The sequence below is a fragment of the Lepidochelys olivacea genome, assembly GCF_965140295.1.
Source record: "Lepidochelys olivacea isolate rLepOli2 genome assembly, chromosome: 11".
NCBI lineage: Eukaryota > Metazoa > Chordata > Testudines > Cheloniidae > Lepidochelys > Lepidochelys olivacea.
The window spans coordinates 28,224,174-28,251,496 of NC_140421.1; the positions used below are offsets into that span (position 1 = coordinate 28,224,174).

The window sequence follows — 27,323 nt, forward strand, 5'->3', positions numbered from 1 at the left end:
AATCCATTTTTTCCTCTTTACGGGTCACCTTTAAAAAAGTAGTTCACATTATTTGTTAAAGTGGTGTTTGGTAACTACAACAGTTTATCAGCAGACAGTAGGTTCTTCTCATGGGATGTTCACAGAGCTATTTGCATTATGATTCACCATCCACAATTGGATTTTCTTTACCGCTGCCAAAAAGTTTAAAAAACAGTCCTCATAAACGGTTTAAATTTACCCAGAACAAAACTAGCATCGCACCATCTTCATGTTTCACATATATTAAAAGGTCTTCAACTTGACAGTATCCTTTTGTATAGATTTGGTACTTCTAAAGTGAGCCCTGAGTTTATTATCAATGAAAACTTACAAAACATTTTCAAACAGCCAATGTCCTCAGGTTTTTTGTTGTTTTTAAAATTATATATATAGGCCACTTGCACTTCCAGGCTCTTGCATTAGCAGCATACCTTTAATCTTATGCTCAGATTCCACAGCAATGGGTACAGTATAAGCACCTGAATAGAAAAGATAGGAGTTCTCACACAAGCTCTTTCCCAGACCCTGCTAGTAGGTGCTTACTGGTAACAGCAGCTGCAAATCTGAAGCTGAAGAGGCAGTTGTGTACCAGGGAGCAGACATTAACACAAGCATGTTTGTTGCTACTCAGATCCTTATAAACATCAATATGATAAAAAGAATTTACAGTTTTGTGTGCAAGGAATTAAAAAAAGAAAAAAAGTCAGGACCTACTTTGGGAGAACTGGGACATTTAGATTAGTCGCTTTCAGAAAGTTCAAATTGACAGTTTCTTTTAATTAATGCTCACAGTACACCTGTGAGGTATCATCATACTTTTACAGATGTTGACACTAAGGCCAGGTCTATGCTAGGAAATTAGGTTGCTATAACTCCGTCACTCAGGAGAGTGAATCTACTGAGCAATACAGTTAAACCAGCCTAACTCCTGGTGTAGACAATGCTGGGTTGACAGGAGAATTCTCCCATTGACCTACCTACCACCTCTCTGTCTCTGAGGTAGAGTAGTGTCTTCACTGAAGTGCTACAGTGTTGCAGTTTACGTGTAGACATACCATCAGGCAGAGATCTCACAGAAGACTAATGAGCAGCGAGCTTATGCAAGGGGAGCCCAGCTGCCCCTCCTCTGATAAAACATAAGGGACAGCACCTGCCTCCTCTCCCAGGCTTGGTGGAGCAGCATTTGCCAACTCTCTCCTTCACCTTTAGAACTGGAAGAACTCTCACTGCATTAATCCATCTATTTTAAACACGGTAACTACTTGGAGCTCAAGAGTTTCTCAGTTTTCTCTTGGGAACAGCAAGATTTAACAAAATAACTATTGCACAGATGGGTACAAGTTGATTATGCATCCACATCTCTTCTCATCAGATTGCATACAGTTATGCCCAAGAGCTTGCAACCAAATTCATAAGGAAGCCCATCCCTCTGGAAAGGCTTTCACTTTTATTAAAATAACAGGTTGCAGCTAGTTGCAGCTTTGATATTTTAGATCATTTTTTAAAAAATTGTTAAAAAAAAAAGTCACTTCCTGGCTCTCTGTCCTCTTATCAAACACCTTTACTGCACTTTTATAAAATGCCTTTTTAAAAAAAAACAAAAATGATTTATGGATTTTGTTATCTATCCTCTAGTTCAGCATTTCTCAAGCTTTGCAAGTTGGTGATCCCTTATTCAAAGTCAAAAATTTTCATGATTCCACCTTATGTTTACTATAAGAGTTAGTGTTTCAGTGATAAAAATTATAAACCTATATAATTTATATGTGTGTTTCAGAAGGTTGATGGAGAATCCTTGACCTTGAAAGGTAAAGGGTGTGGGGGGAATTGGGGAGCGATATCTTCTCTGCTTTAGATTATAAAAAAGAGGTTCAGTGCCTAGTGACCTCCTTGATTGCCTTTCATAACACACACACACGCAAGTGTTGCAATCCATTGGCTGAGAAACACTACTCTAGCTAATATCTTAGGAATTGCTATACCATATCAAATTTCAAACTACTAGTTTCAGTTTCCTATCTCAAACAGTAGCAAGTACTGGATGCATCTGAGCAAGGTACCTCAATCCCATATTGGACAACTATAGAATAATCTGCCCCTCCAGGAATTTTCTTCCTGTATCAATTAGTGGTTTGTTTATGCACTGAAGCATGAGGGCCTTTTAAAAGTTCTCTATTATAGCTATCGATGTTATTCATATATTTAATCCTAGCTGAAGTCTAAGCGGTTTGCCTCAATTATATCATGTGGCTACGGGCCCAAAGGGTTAATTCATTGCACAAGAGTGGATTCCTTTTGATCAATTTTAAAGCTGCTACCTTCAGGCAGTTGCTGTGCCTTTCACATAGTTTACTATATTATCCTCTATCATGTGGCTTTCATATAGAAGATAACAAATGGTATAAACTATCATGTCCCTTCTTATTTGCCTACTCTAAATTAAACAGCCCTAATTTTACAACTCTATTTTCCCACTGTAGAAGTCTTTCCAGGCCCCTAATCATTTTTATCAACCATCTTGTATTTTTACTTTTTCCTTTTTAAAATGGGGATTGCTAAATTCAGATGCAGAGTTAAGGGAACAGCATGGATTTAAGTGATGGTAAATATATTTCCATTCTACCCCCATGCATGCCAGTTCTGTGCTGTGCTTCTTAAAAGCACAGCCCTGAAGAACCCGGAAAGTTCACAGTAATGAGTATATTTTCATATAAAATAGATGAAATACTTACAATAAATATTGAGTTTTTCCACGTATTTAGACAGACCAATAAAGAAATGTAACTTTTTTTCCCCTTAAAGACATTGCAGCCAAACAGGTGGAGAGAAAATTAATTATGAAATCTGTTGCCAAAAGCAGAGGATGCAGTGTCACCATATGAGCCAACAATGGAACAAATGGGTTCTTCTATTCACCGAGAAAACAAAATAATGGGCCCAAGTCCTGCATTTCTTGAACACCTCTGAGATTAAAAAGCTTTAGAGCAGAGGTCCCCAAACTGTGGGGCATGCCCCAATAGGGTGGGGGGCATAGAGGAACATTAAGAGGGGTTGCAGCTGGGACCCACAGGGGGCAGATAAGGAGCACCACCCAGCTCTGCTCTGCCCTGGCTGCCATCCCCATGCCTGGGGCTCCATGCCCAGCTGCCAGCCTCAGGCTCCTGGCCAAGGCTCTGCTGCCAGTCCCACCCCTAGCTGTGGCCCCAGCTCTTTTACCCATGTCCGCAACCCCCCACCCTCCTGGAGCTGTGGCCCCACTCTCAGCCCTGGCTCCAGGAGGCAGGGGCATGAACAAGCATAATGGGGGGGAGGGGGGCGCGATGTAGAAAGTGGCTGGCTGTGGCATAGCAGGTTCTCCCTCATCTGGTGCCCCCTCCCAACAGTCATTCTGACCCTGTGGTGGTCTGCCTCTTTTCATGACTCAGGAATCTGGCCAGGTCACGTTCAGTCCCACCCCTTCCAGAGTAAACAAAGATCCTAACAAACTAAACTCACCCCTACCTAGGCTCACTCCTCCCTCATCAGACTTATTACCCCTTCTCAGGCTCTACAGGATTGTCCTCCCACTCTTGTGTGGGACACTACCTCCTAGGGCTTTCTTCTGGGAGGGCTGGTCTCAAATTCAATAGTCCTCCCCCACCTTTGTGTCAAGGTGTTTCCACATCACCACTTCCAGTGGACACATAGGGGGACCCAAGTCCTCCCTCTCCCCTGGGTTCTAGTCCAGAACCCATTTGGTTAGTAGCTGAAGTCTGCTCCGAGATGCCTCGCTGCCTCCCAGGATTTCTCCCTACCTTAGCCTTCCTTCAGACACTTTCTTACAGCCCCTCCCTGGGCTTATTTGACATCTGCTTCTCAGGGCCTTCCAGATACTCTCTAGTGACCAGAGGGATTGCAGCATTCTTTCTTTCTTTCTCTCTCTGCTGTCTCCTCCTCATCTGGTCTTCTTTTCCCAGCTGGGCTTTATCTACAGTAGAGCCTAGCTAACCCTCCAGCTGCAATCAAGTACATTAAATGAGCTCTCCAGCTCGTTTACCTTTTAGTGCCAGTGTGAGGTTTAATCCTGTCACATTCACATCAACTCACATTCTAACAGTGAGCGGACTACTTCATTGTCTTAGACTTCTTTTGAAGGGTAAGTTAAAAAAACTCACATGTTCAAGTAAACTTTGTAGTAAAATAAAGAATGAAGTTTTTGCATTTTATCAGCCTCATACAAACTTTCACTATACAGTAAAGAGACAGTACTTGCAAGCCAACAGCCCTATTCGTCTAGGCATAAGTGCTTCATTTAACCAGGGGACATAGGGCTCTGTATATTTGCAAAAATAAAACAGACTGTACTTAAATGATCTGCAAGTTTGAACTACTGTCTCATATAGAAAGCCTGGCTCAATGCAGTACCAAAACAGCCCTCTGGATTAATAAAAGCTAACTGCCATCCTTAACTAAACCAAAACAAACAGCTAGGAGGAGTGCATATTTTAGAGGATGGGAACCTTCATTGAACTCACAAAAAGAGAGAGATCAGTTTTGGTCTAATTGTTAAAATGCTTATTTTGAGATTGTATGTGCTGCCTGTATCTGTCTCCCCCTTGGATAAAGGTAGGAAGACACTCCTTCCACTTAACTCATGAGTTGTGCCTTGTTCTTCAGGAGTTTGCATTGAATTCAATGGTTCTACCAGATGCTGGAGAGAGACAATCAAAATAATAGGAAGTTATCTCAATATGAGAGGCAGCACTTACTGCAGAAGTTCTGCTGGTCCTACTCCTCCCAAAGCTGTCATGTAGGGGGTAAGCAGGTGAAGAGAATGGCATGTATGTATGCCACACCTCTGAGATCCAAACAGATCCTGTAGGAAGGTTCAGGAAGGGGGATGTATTCTTGAGGAAAGTAGCAGGCTGGTCATCAGTCAAAAATTACCTTCCAATGTCCCAGTGAGAGATTGGGGAGCAACAGATCAGAGTGAAAGGAAAGATTCTAAGCCTCAGCCAGGTTTGACTACAATTCCAGCAGCAGCTCAAGACCTGGTGCTTTGCCTAAACAGAGGCTAGCTGATGGTCTCCAAGTGGCCTAACTTATCCCAGAAACACTGTAGTGCTTCTGGGAGCTTGCAAATCTTTTCTTCTGCAGTAAATACTACCTAATTAATAACACAGCACAAACCTCCAGCCATATTTAAAAGGCAATGCATCTGCTGGTACATTCTGAATTCAATAGTTATACACACTGGATGTGAATTGCTCTAACAAAGCTGTACAAAGAAGATGGTGGAAAAAAATTCATAACTGAATTGTATGTGCAGTAAAATTGAACTGTAGGAAGAGATTTCTTCATGAATATTAAAAATGTGTGAGATACATGAAATGGGTACAGGAGGTAGGACACAAGCATTAAAGTTACAATGTATTGACATGTTTAAGGAAGTAGCAAAACAATTATAAGTTAGTCTATTTCATATGCATATGTAGTATACCTATGCAACAGCTGCTATGAATGAAACAAATTCAAAGTTAAAGAAGCTTTAAGCCTTTAGAAATGAAAAACACACTTAAGACTTAGACACGCAAAAAATACCACAAAAAGAAAACGCTACTTGAAATTAGACAAAGGTTTCTAACCATCAGAGGAGTGGAGTGAAGTTTTGAAATAGCCTTCTAAGGGAAGCAGTGGGGGCAAAAGATCTATCTGGCTTTAAGATTAAACTCGATAAGTTTATGGAGGAGATGGTATGATGGGATAACATCGTTTTGGTAATTAAATATTCATGGTAAATAGGCCCAATGGCCTGTGATGGGATATTAGATGAGGTGGGATCGGAGTTACCCAGAAAAGAATTTTCTGTAGTATCCGGCTGGTGAATCTTGCCCATATGCTCAGGGTTTAGCCGACTGCCATATTTGGGGTCGGGAAGGAATTTTCCTCCAGGGCAGATTCGAAGAGGCCCTGGAGGTTTTTTGCCTTCCTCTGTAGCATGGGGCACGGGTCACTTGCTGGAGGAGGATTCTCTGCTCCTTGAAGTCTTTAAACCACGATTTGAGGACTTCAATAGCTCAGACATAGGTGAGAGGTTTTTCGCAGGAGTGGTGGGTGAAATTCTGTGGCCTGCGTTGTGCAGGTCAGACTAGATGACCATAATGGTCCCTTCTGACCTAAATATCTATGAATCTACTCTAAAAATAATTAGGTTTTTTGTAAAGGTTTGCCATTATCAGTTAAGCAGAACTTGGAATCTTATATCTCCAAAAATCCCTTCATATTTCCTCTAGTATAGGTTCTACAGTACTTTGTACAACTTGATGCAAAAAGTGACCCTCATAGTCGGTCAGCTACACTTTAATATAACATACTGTTATAGTGTAGTCCACTTGCAACCTCGGCAACTTTTACTATTATGTGATTCACACAATTAATAGTTGATCATTTTCATAATACAGTATTTATGAAACCTTCAGAAAACCAAAAGCAATTCACAGCCCATAAAGAGACTAAATTTTTTAGTTCTTTCCATACATTATACTGAACTGAATATTTTCCAAAGCATGAGAAACTCCACACACTAAGAGTAGGATAGTTACCAACAATGCAGTTTTCTTATTTGTAAAATGAGAACACATACATTTCATTTTTTATTTTGTTGAAATGATATCGTTGAAAGTGAGCTCCAGCCCAGTCCACCACTTTTTAAATGTCAGCATCTCTCCCATTGACTGACCATAATTTAACAGGACAAAGCTAAACACTGAAGTGTAGTTGTAACCATGCTGATCCCAGGATATTAGACACACAAGCTGGACCAACTTATGTAGCTGTACATATTTTTCAAATCACCATTAACAATTCGGTTAGAAAGTGATCATGTAGTACTGTACTTCTTTGCCAATACAATTCCTACAGATTTAAAATTTTGCCCTTAGTACCTAATTGGACTAAAAAGAAGAAATTGGGCTAAATGGAAGAAATAAATGTAGCTTAGTTTTAGGTAAAGTGTAGAGAAAGCAACAAGATAACTCCACTCACTTAGCTCCACTGTGGAGTTAGGGGAACAATAACGCAAGTAGGTATTCCAGAAACAGCCAAGTCAAGGGGGAGTGCAGAACACATGAATGCCATATGGCCAAAACTAGTATAATTACTCTGAGGTCCAGACATACAGGAGGTATAGCAGAGTCTGCCCACCTCCAAACTGGCTGTCTTCATCATTTCAACTACCTAGGAAGCATTTGATACAAAAAGGAAAACAGAATCTTAGCTAAAGGAGACTGAATTAACTGCAATTTTTAAAAAATGAGCACAAAGCAAAAAAGGTTCATTAGTTTAAGTATATATGTATTCCTCAAACTTCCAATTTGTAACAAGGTCTGCACACATTATTTCTGTCAATTTAGACAGAATTTTGAAGACAATTTAGGTAGTAAACAACAAATACATGTTTAAACACTTTTAAAGGCATTTTAAAAAAACAAAACAGTCTAGAGTTTAAAATGGCTCAGATAGTTATTAGCCTATCATACACAGTGTCTTAAAATTTATTGACCATAAAACAGTTCAAGCAGTGGTTCTCCCACTTTTTCCATCTGTGAATTCCTTTGTAGGAGAATAATCCTCTCCTTCGCCTTCTCTTCCAACCGCTCTACTTCCTCAGATGATTTGTTCAGGAAGCGTTTCAACACGAGCAACATGAACCGCTGGCTTAGAAAAATAATGTACAGTCTATTGAGTGAAACAGCCTTTTCAAGTTAATTCAGTACAAATTATATCTTCAGATTTAAAATAGTCAAGGACACTCAAAAAACCTGTGTATATGCACAAAAAGTTGTCTTATAATGTACAACCAAACCCAAGAGCCACTTAGATGGCACTGTTAAGCTTTCTTCAGATAAAAAAATAGCACTTGCATGCATATAAGAACATTCTGTACATTCGATAGGTTAATAAAAATAAATCAACTGGTAAACCCCATAAGGCAAGGACACAATTCTTTTCTAATGACTTTTGTTGCAACCATTTTTTTCAGATCTGTACATTAAATGCATTTTCTCACCTCAATAATTAGGATATACAAGTCACCTTTGCAATATTGTATATTGCATTACAATATGCAGAGAATATCCTCAGTCTCTCATTAGTTCCTGTCTTTATGCAGTACCATACCATACTTAACTTATAACATTGAATGATGCACTAACTAAAGGCTGGATATTACATTGATTTGAATGGATTCTCTCAAAAACTGCTTTCCAGACATATAATTGGTTTTACAGTAGCAAAATTAATGCCACATTTTGTTATGTAGCCAATTAAAAAAATTCCACTTAAATGCTTTTATATGAAGGAACACTTGCAGGGCCTGAGTCTTCTCTTACCATAATTTCCTTGCTTTCTGGGTTTAAGTCATATACTTAAATGTTATTGGAACCCAGTTTCCGATTCTCTGGAGCTGATCTGTTAAGAGATTAAGTTACCCTCCCTCCCACAAGATAAGCTTTACATCTACACAGTAACTGACAATTGTGGGAAACTGAAATGTTTGGAATGTATGGGTATAGAAGGTTCTGAATATTGTGTAAAAAAAAAATTAGTCATCAAGTAACTATAGGTTAAATCAGGAGGGAGGGAGGGAGAGACAACACCACTTGTGTTCACAGAGCTAGATGCATGTATACAACAAAGTTTTGGGCTTCATAGATTGTGGTAGGTGTTTATCAACTACATCTAGCAGGCATGCACAATTAGGAATATTTTTTCAGCATGCATAGGAATTTAGCTACCATGTCTCCCTGCAGTACAATGAAAATTATGAAGTTAGATGTCTGCATGTATTGCTGACTTATTCTCAAATTCTACATGCCAAGTCTCCTAGTAACTTTTTTTTAAAAGGGTTAATCTACATGCAGTTATGTATTTTTCAAGATACTAGTGGCAATTAGACCATATCACAAATTATTCAATCAAGTGTATCTTTCAGTTTTCCAGGATGGATATTCACAACTCAAATGCAAACCTTTCAATATTAAGGTCATTTTGAGGTATACAAGAACTTAAAAAAATAAGAAACTGAAAAAAAAAAATCACATTCCCAAGCTGTGTACCAAAGACCATATACGACCCTCACTTGGAATTGATCTCAGTGGGAGTTATATATTGAATGAAGGCAGAATAGGACTCTACAATTCAACTGGGAGTTAAGCTTATATAAAAGAAATTTGTACAAAAGGCAAGAACAATAGGGAGAAGATGGAACTCCAAACCATTACCAAAAGCAGCACAAATGAAGTTCTGTGATTTACTATTTAATTTAACTGTTCAGACTTGGAGTGGTTTTAGAGAGTTAATGAAATTAGGGAACAGCTTATATGAAAGAATTTCTTCTATGTACAGAATTAAGCCTTAACATATCTGAATTAAGTTTATAATTAACATATCTCCATGCATAACAAGGAACTACATATTAAGATGTACATCAAAGAAGGGTCTGCAGTGGGATAAAACCAACAAGCATGAACTGCATACAGATGCCTACATATTCTGTGTAAAAAGTTCACATTACAATAATTTGGAAGAAATGCATAAATTCTCTTAACACACCTTCAGACAGACACAGAATCTAATTATACATTAGAATGATGGCCTTGGCAGAAAAGTATCTGGGTGCAAAAACTCTACTTTGTATAGTGCCTTAAATCTGAGCACCTGGCAAACTTTAATGAAGCCTCACAACCTTCTCGGTGAGGCAGGTATGGTAACTGCTATCCCCATTTTACAGATACGGGAACAGAGACAAAAGAAAGATTAATGAATCACCCAAAGTCACTAGGATCAAAACCCAAATCTCCTATCCCTGGTCCTGTACTCTAAAGTACTAAACAATACTACCAGCTTATATCTTCAAGATTAGCTAGTTTTCCCCTGAAAAAAAAAATTCCACATTCTAAAAGGTGCAATGAAATATCATAAGCAAGAGATAAGTAAAATTAATCAGCTGATAAGAACGAAGAATAAACACAAGATTCATATCAGTGTCATACGTATCCCCTCTTGATTACCAGTTTATAAATCAACAATTCTCCAAACATACAATGCTGGTGAAGTCCCATACGTATTAAACAACACAGGTCCTGGCTATAGGAGAAAGGCAGCCCCACTTTCTCTTTTCTGTTTAAAAATGGGATCACCATTAGTTTTAAAAGTAAGATTAAACCGAAACCACATGTGCAACATTGAAGGTAGCAGGAAGAAGTAGATGGATTACCTAGTTTACCCTTAGTTAAGGCTCCATTGCTGCTCAAAGCCCATCAGATTGTATGTGGTTGGTTAGATAATAAATACTTTGGGCCTGGAACAATTTATTGAGTGTGAATGCTGTGCCCTGTGCATGCAATAAGATATTGACCCCTGATGGGAACCTCTTGCCACTACTTCAAACACAAATAATAAATCACATAGATATTTGGCTAATGCATTGAGATAGAAATAGACAGTTTCCCTGTCACCTGGAAGAGGGAAGATAGTTCACATGCATTAGAAGGTCTCCAAACCCTGTTTGTGATATAAAAGTCATGCTTTTAGAAAAATATTTATAGATTCCCTTCAGCCATGCTACTTATTAGGCAAACATTTTAAGCCATAAAAACTTGAACAGGGTAAGAACAGCAAATTCCAGGAAAATATTTTTAAAAATTGTACATGAATACTGTTTTGCATTTCATATTCCGTTAATAAGAGTGATTTTTATCTTATAAAAAAAACTTTAAAATTTAAAAGCAACAGCGACAAAAGAATACAGCACTTCAAGCATGAAAGAAAATCTAGAAAAAAAAGTAGTCATGGTACTCTAAGATGATTATGAATGTAGTTAAGTCCAGCATTTTTCGTTAGAGTAGGAAAACTAAAATTGTTCATTTCTGTGTTCAAAGGGTGCAAATTTTGTTTCTCGAAAATACCTCCAGATAAAACAGTCTTAAAGAAAAAACAATGCAAAAACATTTACACATTATGCAATACACCAGTTAGTTAATAACACTGATCTCTGTGCATGTCTTATGTAAATAAATGCATGTATGAATTTAAAAAATGGACATCGCAGAATCTCTATCAGCCAATTAGCAAAAGAGATTTCATGACATCAGAAAGTTACATTTCATACTTGGGACAACTCAGCTGTTAAATACACACTTTTGAAGTGGTCTTCATTATTGTCCCCATGAATACTATGTCAACATTTTAACCAATACAATGCAGTACACAACTAAAATAAATGGAAACTGGATGTGTTTCACAACCTCACCTTCTAAAGATGAATTCATAACTGCCTTAAAAATTAAACCAGTTTTAAAATGGTCTTGTCCTTAAACTTTTTTTGTCTAGTTTTACATTATTACTTAAATATACACATGTACAGAATAAGACAGAAAATCTGTGATTATGATTATGCACACATTTCATGATACCAACAACATTTCACACCACCCAAGTGTTATTCTCATGAAGAACTAAAATATTTTTCACCCATGGTTCTCAATTATCTCCATATTAGGATCCCCACACACCTCCCATTTACCAATACAGGAAGGACAGGATAGTTATGATTCCCATAGTTCTTTGCATATCCCCTATGAATCATGACCATTCAGTTGGGGCCTCATCATTGTGATGCTGAAGCATCATTTACATGCATCATTTAATTCTGAGTTTTCACATGGACTTCTATAGGAGCAGAATCAAGCATCAGTTACGGTAGAATAGTGTATCCTCTCTTCTCCCCCACGTCAGTCTCTTATACACAGATACAAATAGTTACTTCAGCAATTTTGGATCACCACCAGTCAGTATCCTCTTTCTCTGAAGACATATTAATACAAAATAGACTGTTCCGTAAGATTTCTGGTGAGAACATTAAAGCACACTTTTTTGGTCACTTCTTTGCATAAGGAAAACTAAGACACATTTTCCCTTTATTAATAGTGAAGATTTACCCCCAAGATAGGAATCTATCATAAATACTCAACATGATGTTGAGCATAAAACAAAGCAGAGCAGAACACAGGCATATTTTGGAATGGTCTTACCCAACAAAGTGAGAATGCTAACTTTTTGGATTCTTTACCTTTTAGCAAAGTTTTACAGTTAGTTGCCAATACTGAACAAAGTATAAAATCCACATTCAGACACACTATCCCTTTTTGTGATCATTCTTAATTGCAGAGTATATATATGAGAAACATTAAAACCAATAGTCTTAAGAGATTTCACTTTATAAAGAAATGGTGCACCAATTACTTGGTGAAGGTTAGAGCAGTACAGAGAACAAAGGAAAAGCAACTGTGACATGTCAACAATCTCAACATTAGTACTAGTCTCAGTACACTGAGATTCAGTGTTATTCACTTTTTCTTGGAACAGATTTCAGTTAACCTATACTTGAGGTATAAATATACACAAATATGTACAGTACACATAGAGGAAAATATTTTTGTATCTGTAGCACATTTCAACAAGTTTTAAAATACTGGAAAGTCAATACTTATGCCACTGATTTGCTTGCTAATTTACTGGAATAACGAGGCCAACATCTTCAACTAGGAAGGTTATACCGGAATATAAAATGTAAAGTTAAAAATTCTTTCCCCTCACTTCATACTCACCACACACAGTCCTGAGTGGCTTTATCTTGAGAAGAATGTCAACCACAGTTTTTAAACCTATCTTCAGAGGCAATGAATTGGGAAAACAAACTAGAACCTTCATCTTCATCTGTTTTCAAAGAGGTGGCCTTAATATGTGTGTGTAGAAAATAAAGTTGAAATATAAATACATCTAACCCATTATTTTTGCAGGTTACCATAGGTACAGTTAACCAAGGTATCCATAGGTACAGCACTTTTGTATGCAATGTCGGTGCAAAGAGGTCATTAAAAATCATCTGATTTTAAGTCTTGACATCATCCATTCAAGTCCTTGGCACAATCTGTAAATAAAAGAATTAAAATATGTATTTTTGCATAAAAAACTACCTACAAATATTCTGTCATGGTAACTTTAGTCAGAACTCAGACAGCATGTGCTCGTGAAAGTCCTGCAACCTTAACAGGTTCAATCTACACAACAATAAAAGTAAAACTGTAAACAACCCCTTAACAATATGTCTAGGCTTGGAAGGATTAGATTTTTAAATTGGTAAACGTTGGCGAACGTTGATTTCACCATACATATACAAACCAATGAAAAATATTATCAACAACAATAAAAATTGACAGATATACAAAGAAAAATGCTACTTGAACTTAGAGTTTGATTTAAGGATATTTTCTTTGTATATTTTGAGATGTGCTATTGGTGATTTGTGTTTTAATGGTTACACAGCTTTAAAATTTTTTGAATCTCAGCATCAACTGCCATTAAATAATTACTGCCTGACCCCCCCCACACACACACCATAATTCACTGCCACTGTGAACTCTTAAAAATTGATAGAAATGGGGAAGAAATTTTAAAAATAAACATTGATATTATCCCTCAAAATGATAAAGTAAAAATCAAATTCTGCCAAGCCTAAATATGTCACCACACTGACCTGATGTGACCACATCTAGGGTCAGGTCAGTCTCTGTACCCTCTGAACCATCACTGCTCTGCTGACTTCCAAGAGTATCAGTTAGGTTGTGGTTTATATGATGTTAACATCTGTTAACAAGAAACTAGATTACTGAGCCAACTTAAATTCTATCTGAGCTAGACGAGCTCTACAACCTAGAGGAGAAAGGCTCTACATTTCATTACCATTCAGGATACCACTAAAATTCTCCCAAATAATCTTGAATATGAGTGCACTCAATTGACAGTGTCAGATTTGAAATGCTCTTTTTGAATTTATTTTAAAATAAATTACTAGTGTCACTTTGGAGACTTGGCATTAAAATGTGTCTTCAAGTCACCTTGGTCGCTCTCCATTTTATTTTGCTTACTTCAGTGACAAATACCAGAAAAATAGATAAAAGGTTTCTTAACTCCCTGGTTCACATAAGGAAGCATGTGTTCTCTGTAACAGACATATCTGCTTTTCATTGTAACTGGCCACATAACTGCCACTGCTGCGTGCTTTAACAAAGACTAGTGAGGTGAGTTTCACCTTTTAAAAAGCAAAACAACCCATACACGTAATGAATAGTATCTCTTCACAGTACACAACAGTTATTTCCCAGTGCTACTAGATCTCTGGGGCAGGTCTTTATTTTTCTTGAATGTGCTATATGTTGCTGAATTTAATGCAGGGCCCTAAGAAGAATTCATGTTTAAAAGGATATCATTTTCAATGATTTTCAATGTTGCCTTGAGATTCCGGTCCCAGAATGCAGAGGTGTGTTAGGGGATGTATCTCAAATAACAGCCTATGTATACCACGATACAGGTACCAAAATTATTCAGAAAGTATTCCCAAGAAGAACTCTTACCCCTCGCCAGTTAGAGCGCAGCATGCTTGGATATGCCACTGGTGATCTTTAACTGAAGTTAGTTTCAGAAACTGGGATATTTCAGCTATCGTCATGCACTCTTTAACATCTTGTTTGTTAGCAAAAATAAGCAAACCTGCTTTCTTTAAGTCCTACAGAGGAAAAGACGGAGAAAAATGTTTAGAGGCTTAATTATTTTTCTATTATGATTTCAGAGATTTTCAGAGTCAAATTAGGTTTCTGATTTGGAAGTGTCTTTATGATCTTGAAAACATTTGTGCATGCATCTTTCACTTAAGTGCCAACACACATTCTGCTTTTAGAATTCTGAAAGGTTTCAAAGTCCAGAATGAAAACATATTGCCTGTGTTTCTAAGTATAACTGAAATTTACAAAGTCTGAGAGTAACTGCTAGTCTAACAGTTTCTGATTGGCAGTGGAAACGTTTGTCATTTTGTTTACAGAGTTTTTTCCACCTTTAAAATCTGTTATGGATCAACAGTGGATCAATAGTTCATTCCAGGGCTTGTGGACAAGGTGCATTATGACTGGCATCTGTAAATTATTACCCTAAGTGCTAATCATTATTTTCCTACCAAAAAAAAGTTCAACAAAATGACTCTAATGAAACAAATGCAAGTCTCTTAAATACCCAGTGTCATACAATTGATATACTAACTACAATATTAACTACAACATCCTCCTTGTAAAAGCGTTTCTCATTTATACTGGAGATCTTCCCTTCCCTCCAACATGAGTATTTTCTGCTACCTAAAACGAAAAGGCTGGTTTGCAAGAGGCATCTGAATCATTTGTGGTATTTTCACTCAGAAATACTATATTGGTCTCATTCATCTCCCTTATCAAAGCTTTCTTCTGTGGTTTCACTAGAGAGAGAGATATATACTGGGTTCTCATTTAGTCAATTATCACATATGAATTATTTAATTATCTTTCTAGGGCTTCAATATTTCCCTACAGCCTTGTAAAGTTGTTTTAAATGTTTTCTGGTCAATTTTATTCTTTTAACTCTATTTTAATACTCAGAATATTCCCAACATTTCTAGAAAGAATCAGATGTTCTCAATTTTTATTGTTTCAGTTCACAGAAGACCTCTACAGGTTTAAGTATCAGCTTGCTTTTGGTTATATTTTGTTAAGTAAAACAACAAGACTAAGAGCTATTTGTTGCACAGAAAGACACTTCAGTTATTCAACAAGGAAAACAACTCTGACCCCATTCAAAAAGAGGTGGGAGGGAATTAGGAAGGAACAGAGTAATGGAAACCTTTTCTGTTTCTCTACCCTCACCTCCTTGCAGCAGCCAAGAGCCTGTGGAGTGACAGAACAGCCAGAACACTGATCTCTGCTAGCGAGATATATATAAAAGATAGAACCCCGAATCAAGGTCTGGAGACAGCACCCTAGTACTTCCAATCAGCCATGGATGGGTTCATATAAGTGCTGCTCTTGGACTTTGGGCTACCCTCCACCCTGCTCTTCATCTACCTCCAGACAGCAGGTTTAGTCATCCAACTAACAGTTATGTGCTTTCCAAGTCAGGCATTCAGAATTCTGTCAGACACTACAGACAGATCACTTTCTTGAATTTACTTTACTGTATAGAAGAGCATCACTAATTTAAGATCACAACATTGTGCAGTTCTTAAAAAGAGTTATGTTTTCTTATCAAGATCTTTTCCAGTCAAACTTGTACATATCTCAGAAATTAAAAGCTTTTGTTCCAGCTTGCTCCTGGGACAATTCCTCAAATGTTGTTAAAGGTCTAGATAAGCCATCCTGTATCCAGATTTCACAATAAAATGTTTGACTTATAAAAACTGAAAACACAGGATCTTTATACTATTATTTACATTATTACATATTTCTTGGTAGGATTTCAAGTCAGGACCCAGGAACAGCTGTCTAAATCTGAGTAATCTCAGCTCTTACCCACAACGAATGATCACTTATATTTCCTAGGGATAAAGTCTTGATTATTAAAGACAGTAGCTAAGGGAAAGGGTGTCGGTGTCAGGAATTTAAGACGTTGGTCCAAAGCAGGATTTGAACAAAGAAATTGATCTGGAAGAGTGGGTCTCTATATGGGAAAGAGGATATAAATCTTCATTTTGTGTAGTTAAAAGAAAACTGTTATACAATATAGATGGATCTTAACTGGAGTCAGATGCCATCATGTCTTTGTTAGTAGGGAAGTGCTCTGTTAGAGGGGTTGCAGGAAAAGGGGAACATACTTGCACATGTGGTGGTTGTGTCCAAGAATTAAGACAGTTTTGGGAGGACATCATTACAGAGATTCATCTATGCAAAATATCAGCTTCCTAGAGAACCTTAATGCTCTGGCAGAGCATAGACACATTTCAAACAGAATGTTATTGTTAGCATGAAGAATTAATATTGCACATCATTGGAAAAATATGACTTCTCCTATGGAATTGTGGTACAGTAAAATATGGACTGTCCTTGTAAAGGAAAAAACTCTTAACAAGTATGTACACAAGAGAATGGCTAAAAAGAGGATAGGTATTTTGAAATCTCAGCACCCTTTTCAGCATATTCAGAAGAGGAGGGCTTCCCAACCATCATGCCACAAACTTTAGCCAGATTTTTTGAATATTAACCTTATCCTGAAAAAGCAATGTATGATGTGGCATGTTAATGTTTCATTGTAACTTAACTTTAAAAAAAACCAAAACTTTTTATTAAGGCAATATTGTAGTAGGGAAACGAGAGAGAAAAGAGAAGAGTCAGACTCATTTTTTGTGAATATATTTACAAATAACCAAGCGTGTAAGGTAAATAATACATTCACATGCTATTTATTTGTGAGAAAGGTAGTTGTAAATGTTCACCAAAAATATAAAAAACCCACTACTCACCTCATGTGCTAACATTTTATAAAGTTCTTCTTTAGTTACAGAAATTCGCTCTCTGTCTGTGCTGTCCACAACAACGATGACAAACTTTAAAGGGTAAAAAAGGATCAGTAAACAAATATATAGTGTGCACAATCTTAAATCATGTTTAATAGATGTGCACCCTGGGTCATAAGCAAAGTGTTAACTTCCTCCCTCATACATAGGGCCCTACCAAATTCACGGCCATGAAAAACATCATGGACCATGAAATCTGGTCTTTTGTGTGCTTTTACCCTATACTATAGAGATTTCTGGGGGGAGACCAGAGTTCCTCGAATTGGGGATCCTGACCCAAAGGGGAGTTGCAAGAGGTCAAGGTTATTTTAGGGAGGTTTCAGTATTGCCACCCTTACTTATACACTGTCTTCAGAGCTGGGTGGCTGGAGAGCAGCAGCTGTTGGCCGGGTGTCCAGCTCTGAAAGCAGAGCCCTGCCAGCAGCAGCACAGAAGTAAGGATAGCAATACCATACCATGCCATCCTTACTTCTGTGCTGCTGCCTTCAGAGTCGGGCATCCGGAAAGTGACGGCTGCTGACAAAGGGCCCATCCATACCATGCCATCCTTACTTCTATGCTGCTGCTGGCTCCTCATGGTGAGCAGCCTCCGCTGTTCAGGTGCCCAGCTCTGAAGGCAGCGCTGCCATCTGCAACAGTGCAGAAGTAAGGGTAGCAATACCACAACCCCCATACAATAACCTTGCAACCCCCCCACAATTCCTTTTCGGGTCAGGACCCCTACCAACTACAACACTGTGAAATTTCAGATTTAAACAGCTGAAATCATGAAATTTGCTATTTTTAAAATCCTAGAACTGTGAAATTGACCAAAATGGACCGTGAATTTGGTAGGGCCCTACTCATATGCATATTACAGTTCTGCTCAGAAATCAATGGTTTGTTGATAATTCTAGTATTAAAATATTTGTAATTTATGTTTAAGTTGGTAGACAAATAAATTTGGCATGCAAAATTCCTGATTATTTTATTTAAGTCCTCTTTTAAGTTGCTTATTTCTACAATTCAGGAATCCTGCTCTGTTATAATGACTTTGGATTTCACTTTTACCCATTTTAACTGAACAATTGTTTTAAGTTTCTGCAAGCATTTAGGGTGAAATACTGGCCCCACTGACTTCACTGAGGTCAAGATTTCATCCTTAATCAACTACAGTTTTAGGGGTAGACTTTCAGTGGTACAGAGGCACCCAATTCCCATTGACTGGAATATGATATACTCTTACAAAAAGAGCAACACACTAACTCACAGAATTCCTTCCCCTACCTGCCCTGCTATTTTGCAATGAAATGACTAGCAATTATTTTAAAGGGGAAAGTGGGTAGCCAGTGCTAGGGTAACACACATACGCTCCCCAACCCCCACGTCAAGTAAAAGCATGCAGTTGGAAGACAGGAAATCTAGAGTTACACGCACATCTGAGTCTTTTGAGAATGGCCAAACAGCTACAGTATTTATGATGATTAAATCATTTTTCAGAAGGTAAAGTTTCTTCATTATTTAGTACAGGTGTAGAGTATAGAACATTTAGCACTGAAGGAAAGCATCTTGATAATACAGCAAAGGTTCCAATTTAACTACACAGAGTTGCTGATATCACCACTGAAGTACTTTTCTTAAAGATACATGAATATTGGTGATGTATATGTTGAAAGAGTTCAGTGTGGGTTTTGTGCCTTATTAAGGTTGTCTGTGAAAAGCGTAAGGGGAATTTTCACGTGATTATTCTCATTTTTAAAAAGGGTACCTTACTTGGAAGAGTTCTTACTTGTTTTGATGGTTAGTTTCTGGTTCTTTTACATTATACTGTTTTGTTATGTAGCTTACATGATATATAGGTGTGAAATGAAACAGCATGCTAAGGAGAGAACATACAAATTGAAATACAAGCATCCAGAATGTCTACAAAGTGCTACAGTAATATCTGAAATGGAGTAAGATATAAACTTTAGTTAACCAAACTCTCTCTTGGATTATTCATTAAGATGTTATTTTAATTCCTTATAAGAACATATCTTCCAACAGGGAATAAACTCTTACCTCTGTGTTTGTATAATAAGTATTCCATGAAGATCGAAGAGACTCTTGCCCTCCAATATCCCACATTAGAAAACGTGTGTTATTAACCACTATCTCTTCTACATTGCTGCCTATCGTAGGAGAGGTATGCACCACTTCATTCATAGAACTGCAAAAGGAAAAGAATGAATGATCAAAAACTGCATACGCAATGTTGACAAAAGTCAACTGTATTTGGAGATGCACTATCACACATACTAGACCACAAAATTGGCCCATTTTTAAAAACTAAAATGGACAGTTGTCTCAGATTGGAAGGCTCATCTGCAGAATGGTGGTAGGCATTCTTTGACAACAGAAAGGTGAAGTAAAGAAAGAGCAGATGAATGATTTACTCTTGTTCACTCAGTGAACAAACTATAAAACTGAGGGCTTGTCTACATTACCCGTTGGACCGGCGGGCAGCAATCAATCCAGCGGGGGTCAATTTATCGTGACAAGTATAGACAAGATAAATCGACCGCTGAGCGCTCTCCCGTCGACTCCGGTACTCTACCAGAATGATAAGCACAAGCAGAGTCAACGGGAGAGCGTCAGCTGTCAACTTACCGCAGTGAAGACACCGTGGTAAGTAGATCTAAGTACATCGACTTCAGCTACCCTATTCACATAGCTGAAGTTGCGTATCTTAGATTGACCCCGCGCGGTAGTGCAGACAAGCCCTGAGAGAGCACTTCTTTTTGACTCTGTTTTAAGGGCTTTTACTGCTTAAGGGTGGGTAGAAAAAAAGACAAGTTTCTCCCCTCCCCCAATGAAACTTGGCACAATGTAGCTCAGTCTGGGAGAGAATGATTGTTCTTCTCCAACTCTGAAATAAAAGGAATGTTGCTAAACCACTTGATTTATAAGATTGATGAAAAATAATAAAAAACCAAGACAACCCCATCCCAATATACTATATCAGTTCTCCTCTTCCGTTTGCCTAAACCTGCCACCATAAGCCAAAAACCACTTACCGTATATACTCTATCATAAGCCGGATCGTTTATAAGCCAACCCCCACAAGATGGAGATGTAAAAATGGAAATTTATGACCCATTCATAAGCTGACCCTATAATTCAGGGGTCAGATTTTGGCTCCTGGGCCATCAGGATAAGCCACTGGTGGGCCAAGATGGTTTGTTTAATTCGAGCGTCCAGAGGCATAGAGGTAAACTTAAGTAAACAAAAAGTGTCCCAGCACGCCACCTGCTTACCCTGACTGGCCAGGACAGCAGCTGGTGGGGGACAATTTTTTGGGGGGGGGGGGAGGGAGAAGCTGGGGGTCAGGGGCATAACCCCTATGACCACCCCCCATATGACCCCACACCTAGCCCGGGACCCCCACACTCTCCCCATCCCATCCCTTCCCACCATAGCTGGGGAGGATGTCTCTGGCCTGGCTGGAGCTGCTCCGGCAGGCAAGACTGGGCAGCGTGGCCGCAGCATGTTCCAGCAGGCTCGGCCGGGTGGCACGGCCACAGCGTGCTCCAGCAGGCTGGGCAGCGTGGCCACAGCCTGCTCTGGGGGGTGGGGGCGAGCGGCACAGCTGCAGCCTGCTTCGGAGGCTGGGGAAGAGCACCATGGCCAGAAGCGGAGAGACTCTGGCTCAGCCAGCGGAGCCAGAAGGGAAGAGGCAGAGCCAGAGTCTCTCCGCTTCTGGCCATGGTGCTCTTCCCCAGCCTCCGAAGCAGGCTGCAGCTGTGCCGCTCGCCCCCACCCCCCAGAGCAGGCTGTGGCCACGCTGCCCAGCCTGCTGGAGCACGCTGTGGCCGTGCCACCCGGCCGAGCCTGCTGGAACATGCTGCGGCCACGCTGCCCAGTCTTGCCTGCCGGAGCAGCTCCAGCCAGGCCAGAGACATCCTCCCCAGCTATGGTGGGAAGGGATGGGATGGGGAGAGTGTGGGGGTCCCGGGCTAGGTGTGGGGTCATATGGGGGGTGGTCATAGGGGTTATGCCCCTGACCCCCAGCTTCTCCCTCCCCCTCCCCCCCCAAAATTGTCCCCCACCAGCTGCTGTCCTGGCCAGTCAGGGTAAGCAGGTGGCGTGCTGGGACACTTTGTTTACTTAAGTTTACCTCTATGCCTCTGGACGCTCGAATTAAACAAACCATCTTGGGACACAGCCCCTCTTCTGCCGCTCTATACCCATTCATAAGCAGACCCCCTTCCCTGATGCTTCCCCTTTTTAAATGAAAAAATTTGGCTTATGAACGAGTATATACAGTAAGTTAAAGAAAATGTTTGAGAAATGATTTTTAATGGAGATCAATTGCTTTGTCTTTTGAGAAAAAAACAAGATATTTTAAAATGCTGTTTTGCCAAGACAACCAAAGTAACACATTAGTAGTAGTATTCATGAGTATCTAAAACAGGGATTCAAAGTAATTGAAATGTATTGCAGTACTGCTCACACAAAAACATTTTCAAGAAAAACGAAGCATTTTCAAGAACTTGCTTATGATTGCTATTGCCATAAACTGACCAGTGCACTTGACAAAAATTAAAAGACTGTCTAAAGTTTTCCAATTTCTTCTAACTCTTTGGTTGCACAGAGAGAGATCTGAGATTGAAACACTGTTAGAACATCATTTGAACAGAATCCAGCAGGAGTGAAGAGGGGCAGGGATAGTCTAGTATTCCGGGAAAGAATCCCCACTGCCCAGTGGTATATGAGCATGTAGTAAGTAATTTAATCATAACATACATTTGTAAGGAAGATGAAATAAGGGCAGGGTCAGAACAGAAGGATTAGAAGTAGACAGAGCAACAGATAGAAGGGAATAATGAAAATGACAGAGCAAGACACCTTTTCTTGAATTTCATATTTAAAACAGAACATACTCCAGACATATATTTAATTAATTTATTTATTTAGAATCTCTTTACTTGTGTTCCTAATTACAAACATTTTTAGAATTAGGGAAATTGATTTTACTTTTCATAACGTATGGGGTTTTTTGCATTTTTTCAGCCTGAACAATGATAATAACTGAGTCAGTTTCATTTTATGGCTTTTATTGTGCTAATGTATGCTTAGGTTGCAAATACTGCATGGGCTTTGAGTTTCAAACAAAACAACATTAAAAGAGTTATAAATACATCTGTTTTGAACAAAATCCAAAACATAAGCTTATGGTGTAACCTAGACGACAATAGCTCTTTAAACACTCCATGAACAGTTCTTGGGATTGAGTCAGAAGAGTTTTCAAAATACTGAAGTGCTTACTGTGAAAAGATACACATCTCCCTATTAAAAAAACCTGTAACATGAAGATTAGAGGTGGTTTTGTCAACTAATTTAACACAAACAGCTTTTACTAACATGGATCTTACCCCAGGACCCCATTTCTGGCTGGCTTTTTAGGCACTACATAGTAACAACACTTCCACAAAATGTATGAATCTCAGTAACTTTGCGCATACTGGTAGTCCCCCCGACATCATAATGTATACATATTATAAATGCCATTAAGATCCTGAATTCTGACCAGCAAATAGCCATAGCTTGTTATGGTGCATTGATATTTATGACACAGTTCATTAAATATAAGTAGCTCCAAACCCTGCTGATGGGCCAGAATCAGATGCTTGCTAACCAGACTACAGGATTTCCCTTTTATGTATGAAACGATCACCACCTATGCTCAGTGTGCTGCTCTTAAATGGGGGTTAACGAAAAATCAGAGGAAGCTACAGAGTGGATTTTTCAAAAATACATTTTTGCCAGCGAATTCATACTATGTACTTACAACTGGTAAAGGATGGTTGTTTTTCCTGCATTATCCAGACCAACAATGATTACTTTGTGCTCTGAAATAAAAATTTTATTGGTAAGTCACAGTTACCACTGTAGCTAATAACACTTTAGTGCTTTTCAGCAGACAGTTCACATTGGTGCTTGTTTTAAATCTTTTTTTTTTAAAAAAAAAGCATCAAAGCAAGTTGTATACACAGATAGTTCATGTATAGCACACAGCACAATTGGGCCTTGATCATTTTTTCAGCACCTCTTATAAGTAAATTCATTTTGAAACCAAATGCCAACCTCAACCAAGTATTTGTATTCATTCAGCATCTCCTATTTCCTATTTACCATAATGTAAATTGAAGAAGTGGTACTGTTGGTAGCTACTCATCGTGGGCTAAAATACATAACTTTACTCAGTTTTATTGACTTCAAAGAGAATGCACATGTGAGTAAGGGCTCATCAATGTAAGCAAGGGTATTCTTTTGCCCAAGTGGTCTTCAGACATGCTAAAAATCAAGCCTCTGAAGTATACCCAAACCTCAACCACAGCAGTAATTACTCCCATTACAGCTGCATTTGTTCTATTACAGGGGATCACATAAGTGCTTTTTTGTTTTTAATCAATATTGTGTGGTTCTGTTTTTTAGCCCAGAGGGTATGAATTGAAGTTTGAACAACTTGGCATAACTGCACAATATTGTAAAAATGACAGATTACCTGACCCCCTGTAAGTAGGCACTTCTGTTTCAGGTGTGATGTCTCCAGCATACTGGATGCTAGGAAATCACTTGGAGCAGAAGATCTGCAGTGGAGCTGGATATTGCAAGACTTTAAAGACAAAAAAGTGGGGTTTAAAAGTTTTTGTGCTGAATGGAAAATGCTCTGACTATGGGAGCCATTCAGCATGGTGTATAAAGTTGTATAAATTCATTTGAAAAGCAACTTTAAAGGAGCTTACAAATTCTACCTACACAAAAGTTAACATGCATTTTATGTGATATTAGAGATCTTTCAGAAGAAAGTGGCATTAGGAACAAAATATATTGTCTCTAAAATAAGCAGTTTTCATGACAGCTACTAAGACTTACTGACTGTCACTAATAAAACATACATTAAGCAACAAGACCCGATAGAGCATATTCAGCAGTATGGTATGATTCTATGTATGTTATTGCAATTAAAATATTGATATTAAAAATAAGTTTTATAAATTATTTGGGGATGAGCAAAATATTTATGGGATACCCTTCTAGCTGCTATTTCCCTCCACACAATGCTGCTCAGAATCCCTCTTAATCATGGCTACTGGTGTCACTAATGCTTCCTACATAGTCCAGCTAGCTTTTTTTTTTTTAAACACAAATTGAAAGACAAATTGCAAATAGCTTAATACTGTATATAAGGTTAAAAAATAAAACAAGCCATGAAAAAGGCTGCTAATTAACAGAAAACTACTGTGGAACACAAGGTATTCAGATATTCTACTTGTTACATCTAGTTAAAAAAATGAGACAATGCAAAAAAAATTACATAGGAAACCCCTTCATTACCACCTGATAAGGCAAAATTCAACTACCATCAAATTACACACTTTTCAACTCAAGGGGGGGGGGGGAAACAAACCTACTTTTCTTTGCAGAGTTTGTATCTATTATGGTTACAAGTAACCTAAGATTATTTTAACTACAAGTAGTACATTTTTAGAGCAACTTATTCACTTTTTGCATTTGACAGCAGTTTGCTTAGTCAGTTTTATTTTTTCCCTTGTGCATATTAGTCACTTCCTTTTCTCCTGAACCCCCTGCCCCATAAATACAGCAGAGAAGCAGAAAAGACTCATAAACACATTAACTAAAAGTTTTCCTAAGTATTTTGCAGTGTGCCTTATTGTGACCACAGAATGCATACCTGAACAGTGTACTGTGGTAAGTGCCACCATGTCTCATTAAAAAAATTTATCAAACTAGGGTGTGTGTTATGCTCACTACTTATTTATTACCTGACCCAGGGTAAAAATTGTGATTTGGACCCTTTTCATAATTCCTGAAACATCTTCATGTCTGTAGCACTTTCATGAAGCAGTATGTCGTATCTGTCGTTAAAGGAGTGCTGTTTTGAGTACGGTATGTTTTCTCCATCTTCACTTCTCTGCCTAATTTCTACAAATCACTTCTATACCTTTATTCTTTTCTGCCAACTCTGGTCTCTGGCTTTAAACACATTAGTAAGGGACAATTATTAAGTAATGTCCAGCAAATAAAAAGTAATATGTGGAGTTCATTTGTAAAGATTACTAGCCAACTTTTCTGTTAAAACTCAAGAGCAATTGGACTAGTTGTTACATGGACTAGAAAAAAGAGAATACTGTATAAGAGTAACATGGCAGGAGTAGTCACATTTGTCTTGAAGCTAATCTACTGAGGGAAGGAAACGTTATGTGGCACCATAAGAAGCTGTATTTGGTTCATACTTAAATAATTCATCTCTTGGCCTTCAAGTACTCTGTGATCTTCACAGAGCGTTTTTTCCGAAACGTAAAAACCAAACTAGGTTTTGTAGACTCATTAAGGCAAAAGTCTGTAGAGATGCAGAGAAACAAGTTGACTTATACAAACAGAGCACGCTTGATACAAAGGAAGTTAATGATACAGCTTATTTCTTGAACCTGTGCTTGCCCTTTGGGAAAAACAACAACAATCGAATCTAATCTGAGCAGAAGAGGAACGTGGCGTATTTTAGCCAAAAACGGAGCGACCCAGCGCTGCTTTCGGACACTTTTCGCTCCAGCTGCAGTATGGGGAGTGACGCCCTCGGCTCCTCACAAACGCTTCTGAGTCCAGCGGAGACACGAGAGCGCCTGCTGCTCGCTCCTGAGCCCTGCACGCCTCCGCACTTCGACAGGGAACCTGGACTCGGGTGTGCCCGGCTCCCCCCGCCGCCTCCAGCCCAGCCTGCCCCGCTCCCACCGCGGGCGATGTATTGATGAGGCCGCAGGCGCGCTGGGTTCCACGGAGCACCTGCCCCGGGCACGGGCGGCGAGCGTGACACGTAAACAGAGCACGGAGCCGGCACAGCCACAGCGGAGCCCCGGGACGCCTCGACCGGGCCCCGCCCCCCCCGGACCCGGAGAGCTCCCCGCCCCCCAGCCGAGCCCCTCACCCTGGTGGTTGAACAGCCTCCAGATCCTGGTGAAGAGGATTCCCATCCTCGGGCGGACCCGGCCCCGCGGCAGCTCCCGTCTCCTCTGGGCTCCGCGGCGGCTCTCCCTGCTGGGCCCAGGGCGGCTCAGTCCCGGCCCCTGTCCCGCGCTACCCGACGAGGTGGCAGGCTGAGGCCGCGCCGGGCCCGCTGGGGCTGCGCACTCCTGGCCGTGCAGCCCCCGCTCACGGACATCGCCGCTAGCCCGGCTCCCGTTTCCGAAACGACGTCCCGACCACGGCTTCGAGGGGGGAAATAAAATGCAGCGAGTAGCTCCTCCCGGCCACCGTCCACCCGAAGGGCCGAGCGAACGAGAGGGGGGCGTGGCGCTATGGGAGCGGATCATTTGCATACCACGGCCCGCCCCCTAGTAGGCGAGTTCTGCGAATGGGAGGAGGCGCTCTCGTGACTCATCTTACCCTCGTGGCCCTAAACCGCCGAACGAGCCGTCGCGCGCGCTCCGCCTGCAGCCCGTGCCGACTCCCTGGAGGCTGGGCCCTTGCATGCGGGGCCGAGCCAGGGCAATGGGCCTGTGGCCTCCGCCAGCCAAAGGGCCGCAGAGGGCCTGCCCCTTACAGCACCCACAGCTCCTGCCCATTCAGCAGCGCCACTGGGGCCGCCCTCCCCCAGGCTTAGCGTCGCCCTTGCCAGCGCTCGGGGCCGCCCTCGGGCAACCGCCATAACTGCCCCCTTCCAGCCTCTGTAACTGCCCCTCGGCCACTGCGAACCGCCACGACTGCCCCTCCTCCCCCACTGCTGCACTAGCCCATTGCTCCCTGCCAGCCCTCTGTGCCTCCCCCAGACCACTGCCATGACTGCCCCTCACTCGCCCCCTGCTAGCTGCTGCTGTGTCTGTGCCTGGTTCCCTGGCAATCACCTTCATAACCA

General features: G+C 40.0%; 1 protein-coding gene across 2 annotated transcripts; it reads right to left on the reverse strand.

Annotated features, from left to right (window-relative positions):
• Positions 1 to 7,332: 7,332 nt before the first annotated feature.
• On the reverse strand, positions 7,333 to 26,748 carry ARL5A (ARF like GTPase 5A). Of its 2 annotated transcripts, XM_084643826.1 has the most exons (6): positions 26,397 to 26,748; positions 23,238 to 23,298; positions 19,469 to 19,616; positions 17,375 to 17,458; positions 14,475 to 14,626; positions 7,333 to 12,991 (listed from the first exon to the last, which is right to left on the reverse strand). In XM_084643826.1, the coding sequence occupies exons 1-6, from the start codon at positions 26,440 to 26,442 to the stop codon at positions 12,943 to 12,945; spliced, it is 540 nt and encodes a 179-aa protein (XP_084499952.1). In that variant the 5' UTR covers positions 26,443 to 26,748; the 3' UTR covers positions 7,333 to 12,942. The 2 variants fall into 2 exon arrangements, with proteins under 2 accessions (XP_084499952.1, XP_084499953.1); XM_084643827.1 differs by lacking the exon at positions 23,238 to 23,298.
• Between the last annotated feature and the right edge of the window lie 575 nt (positions 26,749 to 27,323).

Bases quoted from the DNA above. Each gene is read 5' to 3' on its own strand.
- ARL5A (XM_084643826.1), bottom strand. From the start codon at position 26,442: ATGGGAATCCTCTTCACCAGGATCTGGAGGCTGTTCAACCACCAGG. The intron at 23,299-26,396 runs GTGAGGGGCTCG...TTTTTATTTCAG, and splicing joins GAGGCTGTTCAACCACCAGG to AGCACAAAGTAATCATTGTT. The intron at 12,992-14,474 runs GTAAGAGTTCTT...TTTTATTTACAG, and splicing joins TGCGCTCTAACTGGCGAGGG to ATTGTGCCAAGGACTTGAAT.